Below are 22,365 nucleotides of genomic sequence, written 5' to 3' on the forward strand. Positions count from 1 at the left end.
GTTGGTGTGACATGCCCTTTGGTACCACGTGGGCTGGGAGAGATTGGACCTCGTGCCTGCCACATGAAGCTCTCGTCAATCAAGCCAGGCCCCCAGCCCAGGGACATTATAGATTCTAGTATAAAAAACATTGCACCATTTTCTTTTATAGGTATGTTATTGTTTTGGGGACAACTCTCGTGGTATAAAATTTAACCATAACAAAAAAGTGCATTTGATCCTTAAACATGTTTGCATTACATTGACCAAGAGGATCCAAAAGGATCTCATTAGAATCTATCACAAACATTCAAAGTATTATTGCTACATTTGGAGTGGGAATGAAGATGCATGGTGTGGGCAGCCAAACTTTTTCTTTTTCCTAAGCTACAATATTAGTAGCTAAGGTATTGACATCTTTGCCCCTAAGAGATGGTGATTCATTGTTTGTCACTTCTAGAACTTTATGTACTATATCGAATCTCTTTCAGGCTTAAAATCCCTCATGTTTGAAGCTTTAATCCCACCCCATAGGAGGTGATCCTTCACTTGTTGTAGGTAGGGATTGTGAACTAATAGTTGAAACATTTTGACTTGCAATCTTTGGACTCATCATCTACCATGGGTAAGATGTAAATTCCTCTTTTTTCATAGGGTAGTGGTGGAGGGAGATATCTTTCCACAATGTGGCCTTGCCTTCTAGTTTGTGTTCAAAGCAATTTGTAGCAATGTGGTCACTGCTAAAACACTTGTGATAGAGAAGAGGTAATTCCTTATAGTCTAGAATTTAATTCTAGTTGCAATCAACAATTTGGTGGACAAATATTAGACATTAGCCACTTATCAACATTGTAGTCACATGTTTAGCTGACATATTTTTTTAGAGCTATTGATTGTTCTAGGAAGTGCAAGGATGTGGATTTCTAATTTCATATTTTGAGAGATGCCATAGAGGAGGTTGGGACCTCCAATGTTGTGTAGGTGATCACCAATTCAGCATGTGCGTGCAAATTAGCTAGTTTGGTGGTGAAGGGTGCTTACAAGCACATCTTTTGGACCCCTTGTTGTGTTCATGCATTGAACAATGCATTGAAAGACATAGGGAAGATAGATTGTGTGCAACAGGTGGTTGTAGAGGTTAGAGATATTCAAATGTTTATTTGCAACCATCACACCTCACTTGCTCTCTTAGGACATTTTAAAAGATGAATTTCGTTAAGCTTGTCAAGATAGGGTATGCCAGTTGTTTTATTTTGTTAGAGAGGATGCTTGAGGTGCAAGAGGCTCTACACTTGATGATGGGCATCATTTAGAGTGGACTAGATGGTCTAATGCGAACATTGCGGGAAGGGAAAAACATCAAACAATTTTTTTTAGTGATGATTGATGGTCCAATGTGAGGTAAAAATAGTGTTATTAATATTTTTTTAATAACTTGCAGATTTTCATTTTATTAATAAATTTAAAATTTAAAATTGGATTTCTGATTTAAAAAAAATTCTTATTTTAATTTTCTAACTTGTCTTTTTACAAGTTTTTGTTTGTAGAAATATTTGCTCCTTCATTTCACCAGTTGTGGATGTCATAAGATATGCTGATACAGAATCTCCTAGTCTTGGAGAGATTCATGAGACATATTATAGTATGCTTGGAAATATAAAGAAACCGGTTTCTAATAGGGATCCTAATTTTGGATTATATGATTAGCAAATTAAGCTGATTGTGATGCGGTGATGGAAACACTATGAACATCCTGCTTCATATGGCAGCCTTTGCTCTTAATCACAAGTGGTATGAACCAAAAACTGGTAAGTTTCCTCCTTATGATGACGGAGAGGTGAAAAATAGGTTTATGAAGTGTATGTTGAAGATTAGCGTCAGTCAGTAATCTGATCTGACTGAGTCATCTAAATCAACTTAGATTACTAATTAATTATATTGTTATAATAAAATAATTATGAATATACATTGTATTGAATCAACTATCATATGATTCGATGATCAACATATCTATTAATCGATTCTATGTAATGCATATTACATATGAATCAATTCATATGTTAATTGATTGTATGTTATGTCATAGTGTGAATTAATTACTTATTAATTCATGTTAATTAATGACGTTTTGATTCTTGATTCGATTCCATGTTCATACCGTTTTATCTTCTTGTTGACGATGTGTTATGTCTAACCAATTGTTAGAGAGACATGATGGTTGGGAGACGTGTTGCTTAATAGGGTAGCGTTGATTGGTTTAGACGTGATGCTCCTATATCAGTTTGATCTCCCTCTCTCTCGAAAAAGGTTAGGCAACAAGGTTACAAAGTTACAAAAATATAAAATCCAAAGTTATAAAATACATCATATCATCTAACACCTACAACAGTTCGAATAATTCTTCTAGCAGATACATACAAGCAGATCAACATTACATATAGTTTGAGTTCATTCCATAGTAAACTGTAGACAACTGCAAGCAAACCGATCGATACCTGGGTACGTTCAACAGTGTAATGTGCCCATTTTCGTGAGCATCGGAGTTCGAGGGATTAGCCTATTATTTGGACTCCTCTTAGGCTAATATATTTGGATAGAGAGTCTCACTGGCAGTTAATGGAGGTTGTTGTCACTCCATGTCTTCAGTTCAGTCTTAGGTCCAGTTCTAGGCCTTTGTATATCAGTGTTTTAGCTTAGTTGAGGAACTTACTATTTATAGTAAGTCGATCTGGTAGTGAAGCTATTTTTAGTTAGGGCACTTGGACACATGGGGGTTATACAGTGTTGACCCCAACTTCTGGTAGCTCGTCAAAAGACTGAATATTGAGGGAGATATTAATATTTTAGTGGTTAAGTTATTTAATTAACTTATATGAATATTATGACTTTATGAAAATTAAAAAAGCCGCTTAAAATGTTATGAAGTGATTTTAAAATCACTTAAATCATAAAGTTTGCCCAAATTTGATTTAAACTATGGAAAGTAAGTTAAATACATTTAAATGTATTTAAAATTGTAATTGGGCGTACCTTTTTGGAATTCGTGCCATTTGGGGTTATAAGAGGAAAAAGCAATTCAATCTCAATTCATTATTGTTTATTTGACATTACTTGGTTTTTGCTCTGTGGATTTTGGAGACGAGGGTTTCAGAGGGTTTGCTATTGAAGATTGACAATTCTTCATGGATCAGTGATTTTGAGGCTGTAAAAGATCAACTGAATTATTGCAATTGAGAGGGCTTCATTTTGGAGTCCATTTGTGCTTTCACCAGATATTTTTCATTAGTTTATTGTTCCAATTTTCAATAAGGGGCTTTTGGTTGAGGCGCCCTCTTTTAGTAGTTGTAGGCATTTAATAAGCAAGCCGTACATTTCTTTTGGCTGGCCGTACCTTCTTCTTTGCTAGACAGACAACACCTGGCTGGGGTGTGAGAACTGGGGGCTGAAACGCCTTCCCTTTTTAGTATTTGATTGCAGCATATTGGACGCCTAGCATTATCAGGACATTCCATCTCTTTTCTGGTTGGAGAAATTGCATTCTGGACTTATGCACCTTGTTTTGTCAGTTTCACAATTTTCGCTAGCAAGTTCCAAAATTTTCTTATTTAAATAATCTGAGGACCTCCGGGTACGTTTTATGTATTAGTTTCAATTATAGCAGTTACCTGATACTTAATATTGATGGAGTTGCTCTATACTTCTTGTCAATTCAGTTTTATGTGCATTTCTTGCTTGGCACACTTGTTATTTTTTTCTTAAAATATCTTCAAAACCTTTGAAAATACAAAAACAAGACAACATTTGCATCAGTAGAAGAGTTAGAACCAGCAGGGTTCTTTGTAATGTCCCCTTCTCACTGATGACCTTCTAGTGGTCTATTAGCCTATTCTTGAGACCCGTAGGCTAGGTGGAATGAAGAATGAGGGTCCAGCATTGATGAAACGAGGACTGAGCTCTCCATGTTTTGCCTCTGGACGCGATGATCATGCTTTTCTGAGCATTAGTTCTTCACTTACTATTTTTAGTAAGTGGCTGTGTGGCACAATTCTATTTTTGGCAGTAGACAGGGTTCTGATTTTGCAGCAATTCTGTGGTCGTCCGGGCTCAGTTTCATCTTGGTTGTGATAATAATCAGTACGAGAGTCATTGGCGACATAATTAAATATTATTTTCCTTATCCTAAGGTTTAATATTTAATTAATTTGATTTTGCTACTGATTTATTATATTTGGGATTAATGTCCATATTTTTCTTAAATATTTGGCGAGCTTCATGTTTATTAAGAAAATGTTGAATTATTTGAAAGAAATATTATTTTGTAACTTATCTCTAAATATTGGCCAAAGTATATCATGGGTCCATGCCTTGGGCGTGGGATTTGACTTATGGGAAATAGCGCCACTTTTGGGGGTCCACATGTAGTGGAATGAAATGCAAATGCAAGGCGTTGAATTTGGAGGAATTGCATTTGGATTTGAGGAGGGAAGTTATAAATATGAGACTTGGGCTCCCATTTGCATCATCTTTGAAAATTGCATCGTTATGTTGCCTGTTTGGCTACTGAAAATCTGAGCTTCGAAGTTGGCTTCCTAGCTAAGTCTCAGTTTCGTACTTGCAAGATAGTACCTAGCTGTGTCCTTGTATTCCCATTGCTGATTGGTGAATGAGTTGCAGATTATGGAGTGTTCTATGCTGGATTTGAGTGTTTCTGGTTGCTGGTCGCAGGACTACTGAAAGTATATTTTGCTCACACCTCTTAACTAGGCGACTCCATCATTCTGGGTACCGGCTCATCCTTCCTTCCTAGCCATGGCGATACAATGTGTGAGTTTTTAGCAGTTTTAAATGAGCAATGAATTTACTAGATAAAATCGAACTTCCCAAGTATAGCGTGGGTTTTTGCACTTGCATTGGGATGCGTGCCAAATGAATAGTGGGTTGTTTGGGTTGTAGTTTGGATTGAATGCTGTTGTTAGTGTTATATTGTGGGATTGGGATTGATTTGAATTGATTCGGGTGAAAAATGAGGGAGTTATGAGCATTTTGGTGTTTCCATAGGCTGCTGAATTGTACTTTCAGCGGGCAGATTAGTTGTAACAGAAAATTATATTCCTGCTGTAGAAATCTACAATTACTCTTCTCATCTCATCTCTATTTTGTAAGGTTGTTTCAGTAGTACTGATCACCCCTTCTTGCTGCTCTTAATTGTAAACCCCACTGCATAAGTGGAAGAGGTTGGCTTGCCGCCTTCTAAGTTTTGTAATTCAGTTTTTTGTACTCAGTCCTCCCATTGAATAAGTGGTTGAGTGATAAGTTCAATACAATGGTCCTCCCGCTGAAATATGCGGTAGAGTGATAGCTTAATGTAATGTCCTCTCGCTGAAATATGTGGTAGAGTGATTGAGTTTCAGTTCTTGTCATGTTTTCCTTGGATGGTTTACAGCCAAGAGTTTAGTTTCTATCCCGCTGGATAAGTAGAAGGGGCTGGCTTGCCGCCCAGGCATTGTAATTTTCAGTTTGTTTTATGGTGCTAACGATCCCCAGAACACCGTATGCTCTCACCTTCCCAGCTTGGGCTCTCGGTGAACAAAAGGTGGAAGGGTTCCCTTTCAGCAGTTTGGATGATTTCTCTAACCTTAACGGGTTGTTGTGTTTACTTGTAACTCTTACTGTTAAAAAACAAAAAAAAAATTATTGGGATATTACATTCTTATAGTGGTATCAGAGCTTTGATCTTGCCTTCTTGGAGGGTTAGAAGTTCTTATGCATCAACATCAGTTTGGGCCTCACATGTTTTATACACGCAGGAGACTTATAGGGAAACCGAGATCGATTGGAAGTGATACCATTGGGAATCATTGAGCTCACACGGTTGACATTTGAGTGACCAACACTCTTGCATTGTTTCAGTCATGGGAAAGATGAAGTCCATTGAGGAACTTATGGTAGAATTCATGCAGGCTTTTCATAACTATGATATGTATCTAACAAGGCTTCTACAACATCCAGAGGTATTGGATTCTTTGTTTTCAAAAGAAAGGAAAACTCATGCTAAAGCAAATAATACCAATACAAAAGATGCATTAGGGAAGGAGGAAGTCCTTGGAGATGTTGAAAACATGACACAAAGGTATGACAATAATTCTGATTTTTGCAACTGCAGCCAAACTATTGAGCATAATCATGATGTAGATGTGATGGTACATGAGGAAAATGATGAGGAAGGATCTACAAATATTGGCACGCAAATTGGAAGTGTCAAACTTGAAGAATGTGCAGAAAATATAAGTCCTAATAATTCTGATTTTATGAACAACAGTCCATTACCTTCACAAAATCATAAGGTGACAAATAAATCACATGAAGATGACCATGCTATGGAGTCTCCTAACATTAGCATTGAAGTTTTGCATGTTGAACGTGAAGGTTGTATTGTGGATTCAAGCCACAAAAAGTCTTGATGTTGTATATCAGACCTTAGAAAACGAGCTAGAAGGTTCATATGTTGACATGGAAATGGAAGTGTGTGAAGATACTGTCATATCAGCAGCTTCTCCCTTGCTAGTTATGCCATCCGATAAGGTGCTTAGCAGCAATACCTTGGATGTTGATGTGTGCACTGATGATAGCACACAAGTTGCTCATGAGGTGAGTGATGTAGATACAACCTCATATCACAATGCAGATTTTGGGTTAGAACACTTGCATGGGAGTCATTGGTTTTAGAGTCCTCAGCATTTAGTTGGGCAACTTAAGGTTAATGATGGCATGATTGCCACAACCTTAGAGCAGTTTGATGTTGCTCGTCAGATGTTGGCTACGTTTGGTTGGGGTACTCTTCTGTTAGATGAGCATGGTGATAGTGGCCTTTCCCTGCAGAGTTCCATTCACTACGATAAGCCATTGGGATAATGAAACACAATTACTTGCAGCTACTTTCTAATAGGGACTTTCTTCTCGAGTGGGATTGTATTTGCTACGATGCACTGGAGAGGAAGGAAGAGGAGGTTGACGAGATCACTCATGAGCTTGAGGTGACTATGGACTCATTGGAGAGCACCTAGTTGGCCCTTCAGGAGTCACAATCACGGTTAGAGGAGTTTACCGTGGAGTTGAGCCGAGCACAGTCTTCACCATCTGTAGTTACAATACAGTTTCCTACACTGGCAGTTGGTGATGATTTGATATCCATGGGTTGTAGTGGGGATGTGGCTACATCCATCATCGATACAAGTGCAGTAGTCTCGGATGGGATGAGTATTTTGGTTGAGAGCAGTGAAGAACCACATGTTGCATCAGGCTCTCCCGAGGTTAGTACTATGACAGATGATGTTGGTCAGATTGTTGATAGCTCTCGTGCGGCAGTGGTGGATTCTCCTGAGAGCGGTGTACTAGTTCATGATGTTACTTCATCATCTGCACAGGGGATTCACAAAGTGTCATCTGGTTGGGAGTATGGTTCTCATGTAGATTTGTTCCCCTCTCTTGGAAACAAATTTGTTACTTCATCCCACAGTTTTAAAACTCGGACTCGCCACGGACTCGGCAAACCAAAAAATTGGACTCGGACTCGGACTCGTGAAAGACTCGCGAAAGACTTGGCAAAAAAAAAACCGTAGTTTTACAAAAAAAATATAAAGAAATTAATGCATTTAGAGAACATAAGAGCCATAATTGAAACATTACACGTCATATGATCTCCAAACACTCAATATTTGAAATTTCATCATTCATATTCATAGAATCATACTCATAGTTTCAAACTCTAAAACGTATAATAGCAGCATAAGTTTATAAATGTTTACAAAATTACATATAATGGTATGTCCAACTCCAAATGTGAAAAACAACAATAAACAAACTAAAGAGAAGACTACATCTTCCTCTTTGCACTTCTCCTAATATAACTCAATTTTTCAGGCCTTGAGATAGAAGTAGTAGCAGTGTGTGTTGTGGTATCTAAATGGTGAGATGATTCGTCTTCTAAATGAAAGTCCTCATCTTCATCCTCCTCCATTTCCTCCAATCTTGCTCCTTTTGCTTCTTGTGATGCTCCTCTCTCTATTTCTGCAAGCTCTTCGTTAAGGAGGACATCATCACCATCATTTTGTCCATTCATGGTCCAATCACCATATGGATCAATTTCATCCAAGTCAATGGCCTCATGTGAAACACCCTCCACCTTTTCTAACTCGAAGGCGAAGGTTGTACCGACAGAAGACAAGATCATTGAGCCGCTTTTGTGTCAATCTATTTCTCTTCTTTGTGTGAATGCTCTCAAATACACTCCAATTTCATTCACATGCAGAAGCACTGCATGGCTGAGACAAAACACGAACTACTATCTTTTGAAGATTAGGTGTGCCAACACCATAATTCTCCCACCATAAATCTACAAAAAACATTTAGAAATATTAGAATTGAGAAAAAAATGTAACAATCAAGTTTGTAGTTTTTTTCTTGCAGTATTGAACTAAGTTAATTTTTTACCTAGTTGTTGTTCCTCTCCTATCAATTGCTAGTTATGATGAGAAGAGTCTCCCCTTTGCACTCTTGTAGATCTTGAACAATGAACATTTACAAATTCATAAATAGGAAGTCAAAGTGTCAAACTCAAATTCAATAATGAACATTTCCAAATTTATAAATAAAGATAGACTCATAAAGCAATTGCAAATGTCAAATCTCACCTCCAACTCATCAAGAACCTTGTCTTTCAACTTAGGATCAGGTGCCATCTTATGAATGCATGAAATAACACCTGCCATGACCTCCTCATCAGCCCTAAATGAATTAGAGAAGTTGAACTTCGGGATCAAGAAGTAGGCGAAGGCATGTATCGGTTGGTGGAGTTGGTTTGTCCACTTACGATCAATGATGCGCCAAAGGATTTTACATTTTCTTGTATTCCCACGATAGTAATGTGAAATGGCCTCTTTGGCTCTATCCATGGCTTCATAAATGAAACCCATTGGCATGCCCTCTCCATCCACCATACGAAGAACCCTTACCAAAGGTTTTGTCGCCTAAAGAAATGAAAACAAATTTTAAATTAGTACAAAATTAACCCCTAAAAAATAAAATCAGCAAATAGATTATCTTGTATAAAATTTACTTTTGTGTTTGTTACTTACCGCAGTCAACTCTCCACTTTTGTTGAACCCTTAATCAAAAACAATGCTTACAATCTTCTTTGCTTGAGGTTTTTTGGCGTATGTAGACCCCAACCAAGCATCAAACACAAACATCTGCTTAAGATGAGGAATGGCACTAAGAATGCTCTGCAAAGTGATGAAGTGGCTAGCAAATCGTGTCACTCCAGGTCGCACAAGGTCCTTGCCATTTGTGTGTTTCCTCATCAAAGCAAGCACCCAAGTATGGTTGTAGATGAATTTGGTGACACTTCTTGCATCTTCCACCACCTTTTTCACCCATGTAATCTTCCCAATGCCCTCTAGCATCAAGTCCAAGCAATGTGCAACACAAGGACTCCATGTAATAGTAGGATGCCTCTCCATAAGCATTCTACCTGCAGATACATATGCAGTTGTATTGTTCGTGATAATTTGGACAACATTTTCAACTCCAACTTCCTGAACCACCCCATCTAATAGATTACACAAAGTCTCAACATTTTTTATTTCATTTGAGGCATCAACAGACTTTAGGAATACCATTGCACCATTTGAAGCCACCAAGAAGTTGAGAAGAGTCCTATTTCGTCCATCAGTCCATCCATCGGATACATTGCTGCATCCTTTTCTCTTCCAATATCTTTTTTGATCATCAACCACAACTTGTGTATTTCTTACAGCTTGCTCTAGCAATGGCCCACTGAAGTCATAACCTATAGGGGCCTTAAACCCCTTACCTGCAATTGTAAATGCATTAACCAAAGCTTCCCAATACACACTATTTGCTGCATTGAAAGGTATATTATTGTAAAACCAAAAGTTTGATGCAGCTATCCTTGCTTGTTCATGCTTCTCTCTATTCCATCTTGTACGTTCAAGTGAAGGTTGTGCACTTGGAACATTGCATGGTACAAAAAAATTAGGATCTATTCTAATAGGAGTGGCACTAGCCTCACCCTCATTGTCACCAAAAGATGAATGTGACTGACGACCACGAGTGTGACCAGTGGGTCCCGAAGTGGACAATGTGGGAGTCATTGCAGCTGCCATGGCTTCTTTTGTTTTTTGCCTTTCTTCCTTTTGCATATCATGCTCAGCAAGAAGGGCCTTCATCTCTCTAATAATCTCAGGAGTTGTATTGGCGCATATGTCCGCACCATATCCAGGTATTTGTGCAAGGTGGTATTTTAATCTATTAATTCCACCTGTCATCCATTTTGTACATTCTGTGCAAGTGACTTCTCCCTTTTTGCTTCTAGGAATCCCATATTTCCATGCTTTATCTCTTTGTCTTCCTGGCCTTGGGGTTGCCCTTGGAGTTGAACTTGCCATTGCTGATTTAACTTGAAAAAATAAAAAAATCAGCAGGGTTTTGTGGAAAATCAACAATAAAAATGCTAATGAATCATTTGGGAAAAATAGCAATAAAAAAAAAGAAAAAAATAAGGAAATAAGTTAGGAAAGGAAATAAATTTTTTTTTGGCAGCATATCCCGTTGTTTTCCAAGATTTTTTGGATTTTCAAAACATGGAAATGAAAAAAAAAGTGAGGAAAAATTCTTATCTAGATCTCTTTTGCTGATTTAATCTTCTTTGCTCTCCTCCTTCAAACCCTACAAATCTGTTTTCACCAAGAAACAAAAGCAAATAAATGAAAAAATTGAAAAAAAAACACTTTTTATGGCTGCTGGGCGTAACTTCTGGGTCGCGTGAGTCCGTCTAATTGACTTGCGAGTCGACTCGTGGCGCCACTGGACTCGCGAGTCCACGAGTTTTTAATCTATGCTTCATCCCATTCAGCTGATTTTGAATGCCAACTTGTCATGTCGCAGAGTTGGTGTGATCAGCTTAAGGTTTCAGAAGAAAAGGTTGATTCTGCTTCATATTGTTTTTGTAGCACGGATTCGTTTATTGAGTACCTGCTTGAGAGTCCAGAGTTTCAGGAGGGACTGTTTGGAGTCACTAAGGATACTCTCATCCGAGGTTCATGCGGCATTCAACATTTTGTGGGAGCAATTGTAGTTACTTTGACTACAATGCTTCCTCATAGGGATTTTGTGGTTGGGATTGTATAGAGGGTTACCAGAGCCCTTGCCTAATCAGCTATTCAGGGTCAAAGATTGGAGCCATCTCCTGATTCCAGGGTTGTCAGTGATGAGCCATTGACAAAGGTTGGAGCTTTCTACCATAACTACACAGTGAGGAGTGCTCATCATTTTTCTTTTGATCCACATGTGGAGGACTTGATGATGCGTCAGTGTGGATTGGCTCTGGGATTATACCCTTTTTGGTGGGATGGGTATTCACCATCTTTAGTAGACGGAATCACCAGCTGCCAGTTGGTGGGGGACTACTTGCAGAATCAACACATCCATGGTAGTCTAGCAGAGGATGGAGATAGTGGTTGTGATACAGACACCTTTAGGAGTTCTTATCTCCACAGTACAGATGGATGTGTGTCTCGGTTGCATTGGGACACAGGTGGCGACAGGGTTAGCACTACAGTTTGGGTGGGTCCTATTGGTTGGCTTCACCACTTCTGGTATGGTGAAGTTGGGATCAGTGTTGAGCAGCTAAAGTCTGAGGATGTTCATTTTGGTAGTCTTCTGTTCAAGATTTGGGATCCTGGTATTTAGCCGAGCATTGAGTATAGATTTTGGGATTCTTTGGGTACATTGGGATTCCAAACAGGATTTACAGTATATATATATATATATATATATATATATATATATATATATATATATATATATATATATATATATATATATATATATATATAGCATTGCAGCATATTCAACATGCTGAGAGTATACCAGTTCATCCTTGGCCTTCTTGAAGACGTTTTGATGGTGATGCATTATTCTTGTGTGCAAGGGTTGGGTAGTCGGCATGATGTTTGTCCTTGCGTAGTTATGTTTATGTTGGTGCTACAGGGGTCGGTTGGAAATGTGTGGGACATTTCATAGTTCATCTTTTGGACCTCTGGTGGAGTGGAGTTGGTTCGCAGTAGAGATTGCTTGATGACAAGCAATTTCAGGGAGGGCGGACTGTAATGTCCCCATTTTTGTGAGCATCAGAGTTCGAGGGATTAGCCTATTATTTGGACTTTCGTAGCCTAATATGTTTGGATAGAGAGTCTCAATGGTAGTTAGTGGAGATTGTTGTCAATCCATGTCTTCAGTTCAGTCTCAGGTCCAGTTCCAGGCCTTTGTATATCAGTGTTTTAGCTTAGTTAAGGAACTTACTATTTATAGTAAGTCAATCTGGCAGTGAAGCTATTTTTAGTTAGGGCACCTGGACACATGGGGGTTATATAGTGTTGACCCCAGCTTCTGATGGCTTGTCAAAAGACTGAATATTGAGGGAGATATTAATATTTTAGTGGTTAAGTTATTTAATTAACTTATATGAATATTATAAAGTCATAAAGTGACTTTATGAAAATTAATAAAGCTCCTTAAAATCACTTAAATCATAAAGTTCGCCCAAATTCGATTTAAACTATGGAAAGTAAGTTAAATACATTTAAATGTATTTAAAATTGCAATTGGGTGTTACCTTTTTGGAATTCGTGCCATTTGGGGTTATAAGAGGAAAAAGCAATTTAAGCTCAATTCATTATTGATTATTTGACATTGCTTGGTTTTTGCTTTGTGGATTTTCAGAGACAAGGGTTTCAGAGGGTTTGCTATTGAAGAATGATAACTCTTCATGGATCAGTGATTTTGAGGTTTTGAAAGATCAGCTGAATTATTGCAATTGAGAGGGCTTCATTTTGGAGTCCATTTGTGCTTTCACTAGATATTTTTCATCAGTTTATTGTTCTAGTTTTCAATAAGGAAGGGGCTTTTGGTTGACGCGCCCTCTTTTAGCAGTTGCAGGGATTTAATAAGCAAGTTGTATATTTCTTCTGGCTTGCCATACCTTCTTCTTTGCTAGACAGACAACACCTGGCTGGGGCGTGAGAATTGGGGGCTGAAATGCTTTCCCTTTTTAGCATTTGATTGCAGCATAGTGGACGCCTAGCACTATTAGGACATTCCATCTCTTTTTTGGTTTGGAGAAATTGCATTCTGGACTTGTGCACCTTGTTTTGTCAATTTCACAGTTTTGGCTGGCAAGTTCCAGAATTTTCTTATGTAAATAATCTGAGGACCTCCGGGTATGTTTTATGTATTAGTTTCAATTGTAGCAGTTACCTGATACTTAATAAAGTTGCAGTTGCTCTATACTTGTCAATTCAGTTTTATGTGCATTTCTTGCCTGGCGCACTTGTTATTTTTTGCTTAAAATATCTTCAAAACCTTTGAAAATACAAAAACAAGACAATATTTGCATCAGTAGAAGAGTTAGAAACAACATGGTTTTTACATGAAGGCCCCTAGAAAGATGTATTCAATTGATGAGTCGAGTTTACTTCACACACAATGGCTTACCTTTACTAAGCTTCGTGGTCCAACATTTTGCAAACTGGAGGCAAAGATAGATAGAGATACATTTGCTCAAAAAGATCCTATTGGATGGTGGACATGGCATGAGAAATATGCACCAGAGTTGAGGATGCTCGCTATATGCCTCCTTTCACATGTTGATAGTTCCTCCTTTGTAGAGAGGAATTGGTCCACATACAACTTTATTCAATCTATCTAGAAGAATAGGCTGACCTCTAGATGTGCAAAGAAATTGGTGGCCATGCATAGTGCTTTGCAACTCTAGGATCGTCAAACTTTAGAGTATTGACAGGCTTCGGCTTTATGGTGGGATGTTGATCTAGAGGATGCCACCCGAAATGATGAGGAAGAGATATGAGAGGGATTGGTTGGAGTTCGATTAGATGAGCCAACCCCTCATACCTCATAGTGGCAGTGACTCAGAGTCTGACTTTGATTTTGATATTTGCAGGGTTGTGGAGCTTATGTGGTTTTAATTTACTCTACATGGTTTAACAATCTTTGTTCATTCAATGATTTGAGGAGTCAATATTTATTAATCTATTCCTTGTGCTTGCTTGATAAATTTGAGCTTCCTTTGTTCATATATAAATATATAGCTTTACATTTTGTAATACCCTATGAACTCTTGCTTAAAACTTATTATGATTCTTTGGTCAAACTACAGTAACAATAAGATTCTGTAAACAAGGTTTTCCATCAAATGGCTTGCATGCCTTGATCATGCTTTCTCATTGTGCATGAATTGTTTTCGTTTTTTCAAATTGTTGCATATATTCTAAAAACCTTACCACTGTTCTTGCTTTCAAAGTTATGTCATGATATTTTTTGGAAATTATTAAATACGTTAACAAAATTGGTGTCTCCAAGTACCCAAGTCCTATTTTTGAAAATTTGTTGTACCAGTACTGGTACCAATCTCTGAAGTTTCCTCCCGGTAACCTTGATATATATATATATAATGGCCTCTAAAAATCCCATCCCCCAAACATGTCCCCTTATCCCCACATCTCGGAAACTTGGTGGAACACAGTAAAAATTTAATATATTGGTGGGTCTGATTTACCATAGAAGGCAACTTGAATTTGCTCAACTATATGTTCAACAATCTCAACCCAAAGTAATAATGTGGTATTCATATTTGGAAATTCTTTAAGTTGCTGGTTTGAGTATGAGTATGGTGGCTCACCAATTGTTTTTTCCCTGACTTTTGAATGGTCTTGATAGTCATAGAAAAATAAAAATTATAGCCAGATAAACAGAAATAAGTGTAATATGTAGAAAATAGATAACTAATAACAAAAAGTTACATATGATGGATGATTCAATGCCAGATGTCAAATGATAAGTCAAAATGGTTTATAGTTATACAAAGTGCTCCAAATAGATCGATAATCAATAGTCAAACTACATAGTGTACCTATCACCTATAAACCATAAATATATTATAATACTATTCATTTGTTTAAGTCAGATCATCTGCACTTCATTCCCTGCAATCCAATCTCACTGTCTTGATTCAATGAAGCTACTCATGATCAACAAAAGGAAATTGCAAATCTACTATGAAAGTGTCTGATAGAATTTAACAAAGACCAAAATATAATTCACATGTCTAGACAATCAAATCTGAGAAGCACACCATGCAAACAGAAAATTGTACCAAAACATAACAAACATGCAAATATATTTGCACAAATCTACGTGACCTGATCTATGAACATGGAAGTAATCAGGCATCTCTTAATGCTGATTACAGTCTAGCTCTTGAAATTTTATCTAACAAAGTTAATATTTGATGCACTTCTCAAAGTAATCATTAAAATGAGTGCTGCTACAACAGGACAGATAATAGATGTTACATGGAAATTTATGATCCATTTGTATCACTGTATTTCTATGCCTTACTGCTATTATATAGATTTCATTTTAAAAAGTGCTGAACCTATGGGGTTATCCCCGAATAGGCCTCGGTTTTAGCCAGGGTACAGGGTATCTTCCTTTGGTACACTGACTAGATCCTGGGCCTTTTCCACAGGAGAACCAGACAAGCTTCAGTATAATATTTCTAGTAGAGAATTGAGTCCAATCCAAATACAAAATTCATACGAGGTATATGGATGCAAACGATCATAATATAGTCTTGAGATGCACTAGGTATGGCTTTCATATAGGTGCCACACAGTGAGGCAACACATAGAGTTCGATTCCTCTAGGCATGCAACGAGAAACAAAATACAAAAAATAGACACTCATTTTTGTAATTTTTAATTTTAATGTGTCTTTGTTATGTGTAGATGCAGTCTTATGTTTTTCTGAACATACTAAAGATTGTAAAATTTTACTGTAAAATTCATAACTAGTTGATGTCTAAATCAGATCATATAAGTTTGGTGTTGTGAGGTTCTATCATTAACTATTTGAGAGAATGTTCATTCGGAGTCAAAAACATAGGATGACAGTGTCTGATGTGTTCTTACAGATTCAAGCACTGGCTAGACATGAGAAGTTGAAGCTTTATGTCGCTAATTGCTTCTCAATAAGTATACTTTACTCCTGTTTGTATCTCATAAACACTACAACAATGAAACAAATCACCTCAAAATGATTGGAATGAAAATTAACTAGCTAGTTTTCATAAATACTACAACAATGAAACAAATCACCTCAAAATGATTTTTTAAATACGATTGGAATGAAAACTAACTAGTTTTCTGTTGGGAACGGTACACTAAGCTACCTTATTTTTATTTTTGAGAAACAGTTTTACTTTTCAGGATGCAAATGATATGTTTATTTTTCCATCCCATTAATGCTTTATGATAAATGTGTGGAAAACTGTGTGCGTATTTTATCTTTCAATCCATGCACATACTCACGTGGCTACAACAATCCTGGTGCCTTTACAGATCACAAACCTAGCTAGTGTAGCAGCTGTTACAGTAAACCTTCAGTCAAACAGCCTTCTTAGCAGAGCAGGGATAGCTGTTTCACCTCCTGTGCCATTGGCATTTCTTTATGGTATGTGCTATTGCGTGAACATTTTATCTTTTGAAACATATAACTGAGATTCTCTCCAACATATTCATGATTACTGATACGATATTTGTTCCAGATATGAAAAGACCTCAAGTACATCTCAGTACAAGTTCACCTGGAAAGACTAAAGCACACGTTATTACAATTATGATAGACTTTACGGAGCCTGTGTTTGAGTTTTACTCCTCTGGTATTGCAGTTCATGGTGGGAGGATTGCAAGGCAGGTGTATATGGGTTATAAGCCTAGCTAGACCTTTTTTTGTTTTTTTGTTTTAATTCATGGAACATTGCATTCGATGATAATGCTTGTATATGATTTCAAAAGGCAGGCACAGAAACCAACACACACCTATGGTCAATACTATTCCAAATTTTAAACACCATTTTCTCTTATGAGTTTAATCTCGTTCTTGTATATTCCAAATGTTGCCTTAAACATTGACAGCTGTAGGACCTGTATATAGCGTTTTAAGATCTAGCCTTCACTGACAAACAGATTTGCTTTTATACAACAGCTACATTTACATTAAAAGGAATACATTGATGCACTTTGTATTGTAAATTCTTCATATATAGAATTTATAGATATATAGCGAAATTTGACACTGTTATATGAAGCCAGCAACAAGCATTGCTTTATATCCGAATGAGCAATGATGGCTGACATCAGCTCACACATAGTTCCCTTAAGTCATAAAAATGGACAGCACAGGATTCATTTGCAAATTATGTTTATAAAAAAATCATTCACAAGAAATACAAAAAAAGGTTTTCCATGTTCAGACTTGGAATAATTATGCGAGTCATTGCAAAATCCTGGAAAAAACATCAGTCTTCACAGTTATGTGCAGTGTCATGATGCATAGTCTGTGTGTTGGCACTGTTCATATTGACAATGCATACCTCAGAGCATCTCTTCCTCATGTGACCCCAGCTTGCATGCCTGCATAACAAAATTTGTAACTTCTGTTAACGCTGTTGGGGAATCTGAGATATCCACATAACCACCAGTCTATAGAACATAACATCAGGAATTGCACCTATGTTTATAGGCATTATGTGATGTCCCCATCTAAAACATTCAAAACATGATAATGCCGCTCTAAAATAGAATTTAATAATAAATAATAATACAATTAAAATATAAAATATAAATATATAACCAAATAAATGAATAGAATAAACTAAATAAAATCTTAATAATAATAAACAAGATTTAATATATAATTTATATTTATTAAATATTAATATTAATTTCATATTTATCAAATAATAATATAAAATCTTACAATATTATATTATTGACAAAACACAAATAAAAAGTTCCCAACTCACCGGTTCCTTGAGATTGATTGCTGCTCTTTCGGGTAAACTTTGGGCAGACCAGATCTGACGCATGTCAGAATGGTCTCCCTTTGCAACAATATATCTTTATATTAGCTACTTTTAAGGAATGCTAACGATTACACATGAAACTATATGCCAGCGGTGACTAAAGAAGCAATACTAAATTAATTCTCACTTGGCTCAAAGCAACGATTGTATTGAAACCTTTGCTTGTTACACAAGGTAAACAGCATCGAGTAAGATTATCAAATGCTAATATTTAATACAATATAGTGGCCAGGTACAAAGTATCATAAGTAAGACCTTAGCATCTAATAATAAAGATAATACTCAATGATATCTCCATTACCGATCAGAAAATGACACAAGAATAATCACTATAGATTAGCGATATAATGGAAAGGAATTGATTAACTATCATCAAGCATCGATGGGTTAAGTAATAACAAAGAAGATGATAGATATGCATCCTTAATCGATTAAGAGACAATGATTAATACAAATTGTTTATTAAGAAACATATCGAAGACTACGATGTCACTTGAAATAATAGTAATCCATTTACAAAGATCAGCGATTATCATATATATAGAAGGGTGCGTTAAATAATGCCAAGGAATAATTGTTATGCGGTGGAGTCATTAAGATAATTGTCATTAAATGAGGGAATTGTTAAGGATAAGGAGGAGACGTATCTAGGACCATATGACTCTTCACTTCATAAAATACATATACGAAGTCATTCAGGCTGACGTTGGGGGGGAATTACTATTCATCATTATGGATCCGAGTAAATATATAGTAATAGACGTATAAACAGAAACTGTCGTTTATATATATATATATATATGGGGACCATCGAAATACGTAAAGATATTGGACATATTTACGAAAAGATAACTGTAATTATTGGAAGTAATTAATCACAGAAACACCCATCGTGGAAGTTCCCAGACCTCCGCAGAAGTGGTAAGTTGCATTTAGGCCATAAGGAAGGGTCATGGGTATGAGCCATGACACTGAATATTCACAGCATTAACATTAAGATTAAAAAGTAATTAAATTCACAGTATTAAGATAATAATTTTAATTAAATTCACAGTATTACTGTATGATTGTACGTTTACAGCATTATGATGATATCTTTAATCACATTTACAGTATCACTGTATGTTCACAGCATTATAATAATAACTCTAGTCTGTAACAGAATTGAATATATGTATATATTGCTGTTTGCTTACAACTATGGAATAAATGGATAATACATTAGATGTATATTTCTGAGTACCATTAAGAAATGTGAGGATAGTGTTTCGACTCTATCTTGGAGAGAGCACTGGAGAAGGCAACCAGTGGCAACGAAGGGCTGTCATGTGGTCAGAGACCCATGAAGTCAAGGAACCAGTTACAATCTCCCTGCCAGTCTTCCCAAAACAGAGAAGATATTTGAGTGTTTGAAAGTATTAAGGTTTTGAGGGGAAGCATAGGGAGACTACCCATCTAGCAAGGGGGTTAAAAGCAACCAGCCCTTGGATTTGGTAGACCAACAGTCCCTTGCTATCCCTTTTTGCCTATGATACTTTTTTCCCTATCTGCATGTTAGCACTGATAGTTTAGGCCAACCTATAATATGTATATGCTTGTAGGTATTGTGTGTACATCCTTGTGATTGCAGGGTTATCCATAATCAAGCTATCGGTTGTAGGCTTAAGGTGTGATCTGACTTATGTTATGAGTCTTCCCTTTATTGTAAATCATGCATAATAATCAATTAATGCTAGTCAATGATCAATACGGAATTATATTCTCAGATTTAATCAGAAATGTCTCCTTAAAATAGAATTGATAGGTACTATAAACATATTAAATAGAATTATTACTGTTATTCCCAGATTGGGGACATTACACATTACAAATTAAAGTTTGAACAGTTTTGCTGCTGACTGACGTAGTGATGCGACAATGTATCATAGCTTTGAAAAGACAAATAGTCACTTCTGATTTCACTATCTAATGCTTCAATTAGGAAATTCTGGCATCCCAAATCTATCAATCTACAAGAATGTCTGTTTCAGTGCAATGCTCTATTCACAGTGCAAATAATATTATATATTTAACATATCAATGCTTCAAGTGAAGATTAATGCCATAACACTTGACACTTGGTCACAATAAGTAGAGTCATTTTTATTTGTTAATCGATTCTCTGATATGAAGAAAAAATCTTTTGCAAAACTGAAATTGTCCTCTTTATTCCTTTGCTAATGAAATATTATTAAGGATGCTATTCATAGAAGCAATTCTCTGAAAAACTATGATGATTAGTTCACTGGGTGGCAACTAGAGAGGCAAAAGGGAAGCCAATTTGTGCTAGATCACACTAATGGATTTTACTTAAAAATTGCCTACTAAGATATTAGAATGTGGACGAAAAGAAGGCTGTCAAGTATGTTAGTGCCCTACTTTAGTACATCTGAATGGAGATGGGATTTCTGGGTTATGCCATATTCAGTGAATCTTAGGAGCATTTTTCAAAGACCGAGGAGAAGTTCAAGATGAATCAGAAAGCCAAAAGTCCCTCTATGTCTGGGACTAAGAACAAGTGTGCTAGCAAGGTATATTCTTGTGCCTTGGCAACAAACAATAATCTAAACATCATAAACAATGCATGTAGTAGTTTAACACATTTAAATAAGTTTTTTGATGTGATGTAACGATAAAACAAGATGGTAACTTATGTGACTTCCATAAAGTTACCACTCACATCTGTAGTGAGTCCTATATGCTCAAATCTGTGCTCATAAAAGTGAATGCAATACAATTGTGACAGACTTTCCTACAAATCTTATGTTGCAAAGATTAAAAAAGTTACGTAAAGGATATAACAACTACGGTAAGGTGAGTAAATGATGGCTCGATCAGGACATTAAAGGCAAAAGATTAGACTTGAGGTGAACTTGAATGGATTTTCTTAGGCAGATGGTCTAATGGAGTCTAGAATGAAGGAAGATTAAACAAATAATGTTGTTAAAGGACAAACATGGTGATAAGATCTTAAGTACAAAAGAAGTAAGGACAAAATCATGATTACACAAGTTGAAAGTTTAAGGACATAAATGTGCGAGGAGAATTTTCAGAGCACCAAGTAGTCTAGAGTGCTTGATAAAAGAGTGATCAACATTTGGATTTATGCTTTCACATCTTTTCTTGGCCTTACATTGCACATACTCATTTATCTTGCCAATGTTGCTATCACCGTTTGTCACCAACATTGATGTAGAAATAAAAATTAAATCTCACTGAGATAAAATTGCTTTACTGGCATAACAAGCTCAAATGGCGTGTGATGTACTGGTCATGAATATATCGCGGGCTTAAAGAAAGCTAGTGAAAACAGAAAACAGTGAAATTAACTATAAACATTACAGTCATATTCTTGCAATATAGAAATTCTGTGGTCATATTCTTGCAATATGGAGATTCCTATGCCAGCAAGTGTGCAAATTGATCTTCACCATAGTTTTAGGACTCAAATTCGGACTTGACTCGACAGCCCAAAAGTTCGTCTCTGACTCAGGACTCGGCATAGACTTGGCAAAACCGCGGCAAAACAACAACTTATAATCAACACAAAAAAGAAATTAATGCATTTAGAGAACTAATTTGACTATCAATTTTTTTTCATAATTCAAAGATTACACGTCATATGATCCTCAAACTCTCAAACTTCAAAATTTCCTAGCTTCAAATGTATAATAGCATTATAATATAAATTTATAAATGTCCAGAAATGATGATATGTCAAAATGAGAAAAAGAACCAAATACAATCTACATCTTCCTCTTTCCTCTCCTAATCTAACTTATTTTTTCAGGCCTCGAGCATATGTATGCTAGCCATGTAATTTTGTATAGATCTTCTACCAAATTATAGACTTTCTTCAAATCTTTCTTTGTAATGCCAAACTGATTATGAAGCATGCCAATCCTTTCATTCTATATTTTTTTCTCCTCCTTGAGTTTGTAGAACTCATCCACAAGTTCTTGTTGCCTATTATTAACACCCAACAAGGGAGTGGAATGCTCAATCACATTGGGTTGAATAGAATCTAATCTAGATTTGCATATTTATATTTGTTGAAAAGGTACTTCAAAATATTATTTTGCAACTCTAAGTTAATCTCCATTGATCACACTATCTTGCTCAATCACCTACATAGAATCAAGATCAAATGACTTGCTAAACTCAAGGGGGCTTTGTCTTGGAGCAAGGACACTCTCCATACTAGCCTCTTTCCTTGACTCTAAAAGCCCATCAAGCACCATTTTACCTTCTTTGTTGGATTGATTACTATGAATATTCAAAACTACAGGGGTCCTCTTATCTCCTTTAAACATGTACAACTCATC

At 36.4% G+C, this 22,365-nt stretch overlaps 1 protein-coding gene across 8 annotated transcripts in view; it reads left to right on the plus strand.

Moving 5' to 3' along the window:
- Positions 1-22,365, plus strand: part of LOC131069102 (uncharacterized) — a 156,250-nt gene that overhangs the window by 65,717 nt on the left and 68,168 nt on the right. For all 8 annotated transcript variants that reach the window (XR_009112232.2, XM_058007652.2, XM_058009025.2 and 5 more), the window contains 2 exons: positions 16,476-16,587; positions 16,682-16,826. Coding sequence is in view for 7 of the 8 variants with exons in the window: in XM_058007652.2 (XP_057863635.1) it covers positions 16,476-16,587; positions 16,682-16,826 (257 nt within the window). In the remaining variant the exon portion in view is untranslated. The remainder of the gene's footprint in view (positions 1-16,475; positions 16,588-16,681; positions 16,827-22,365) is intronic.

The sequence above is a fragment of the Cryptomeria japonica genome, chromosome 3, assembly GCF_030272615.1.
Source record: "Cryptomeria japonica chromosome 3, Sugi_1.0, whole genome shotgun sequence".
NCBI classification, from domain to species: Eukaryota; Viridiplantae; Streptophyta; class Pinopsida; order Cupressales; family Cupressaceae; genus Cryptomeria; species Cryptomeria japonica.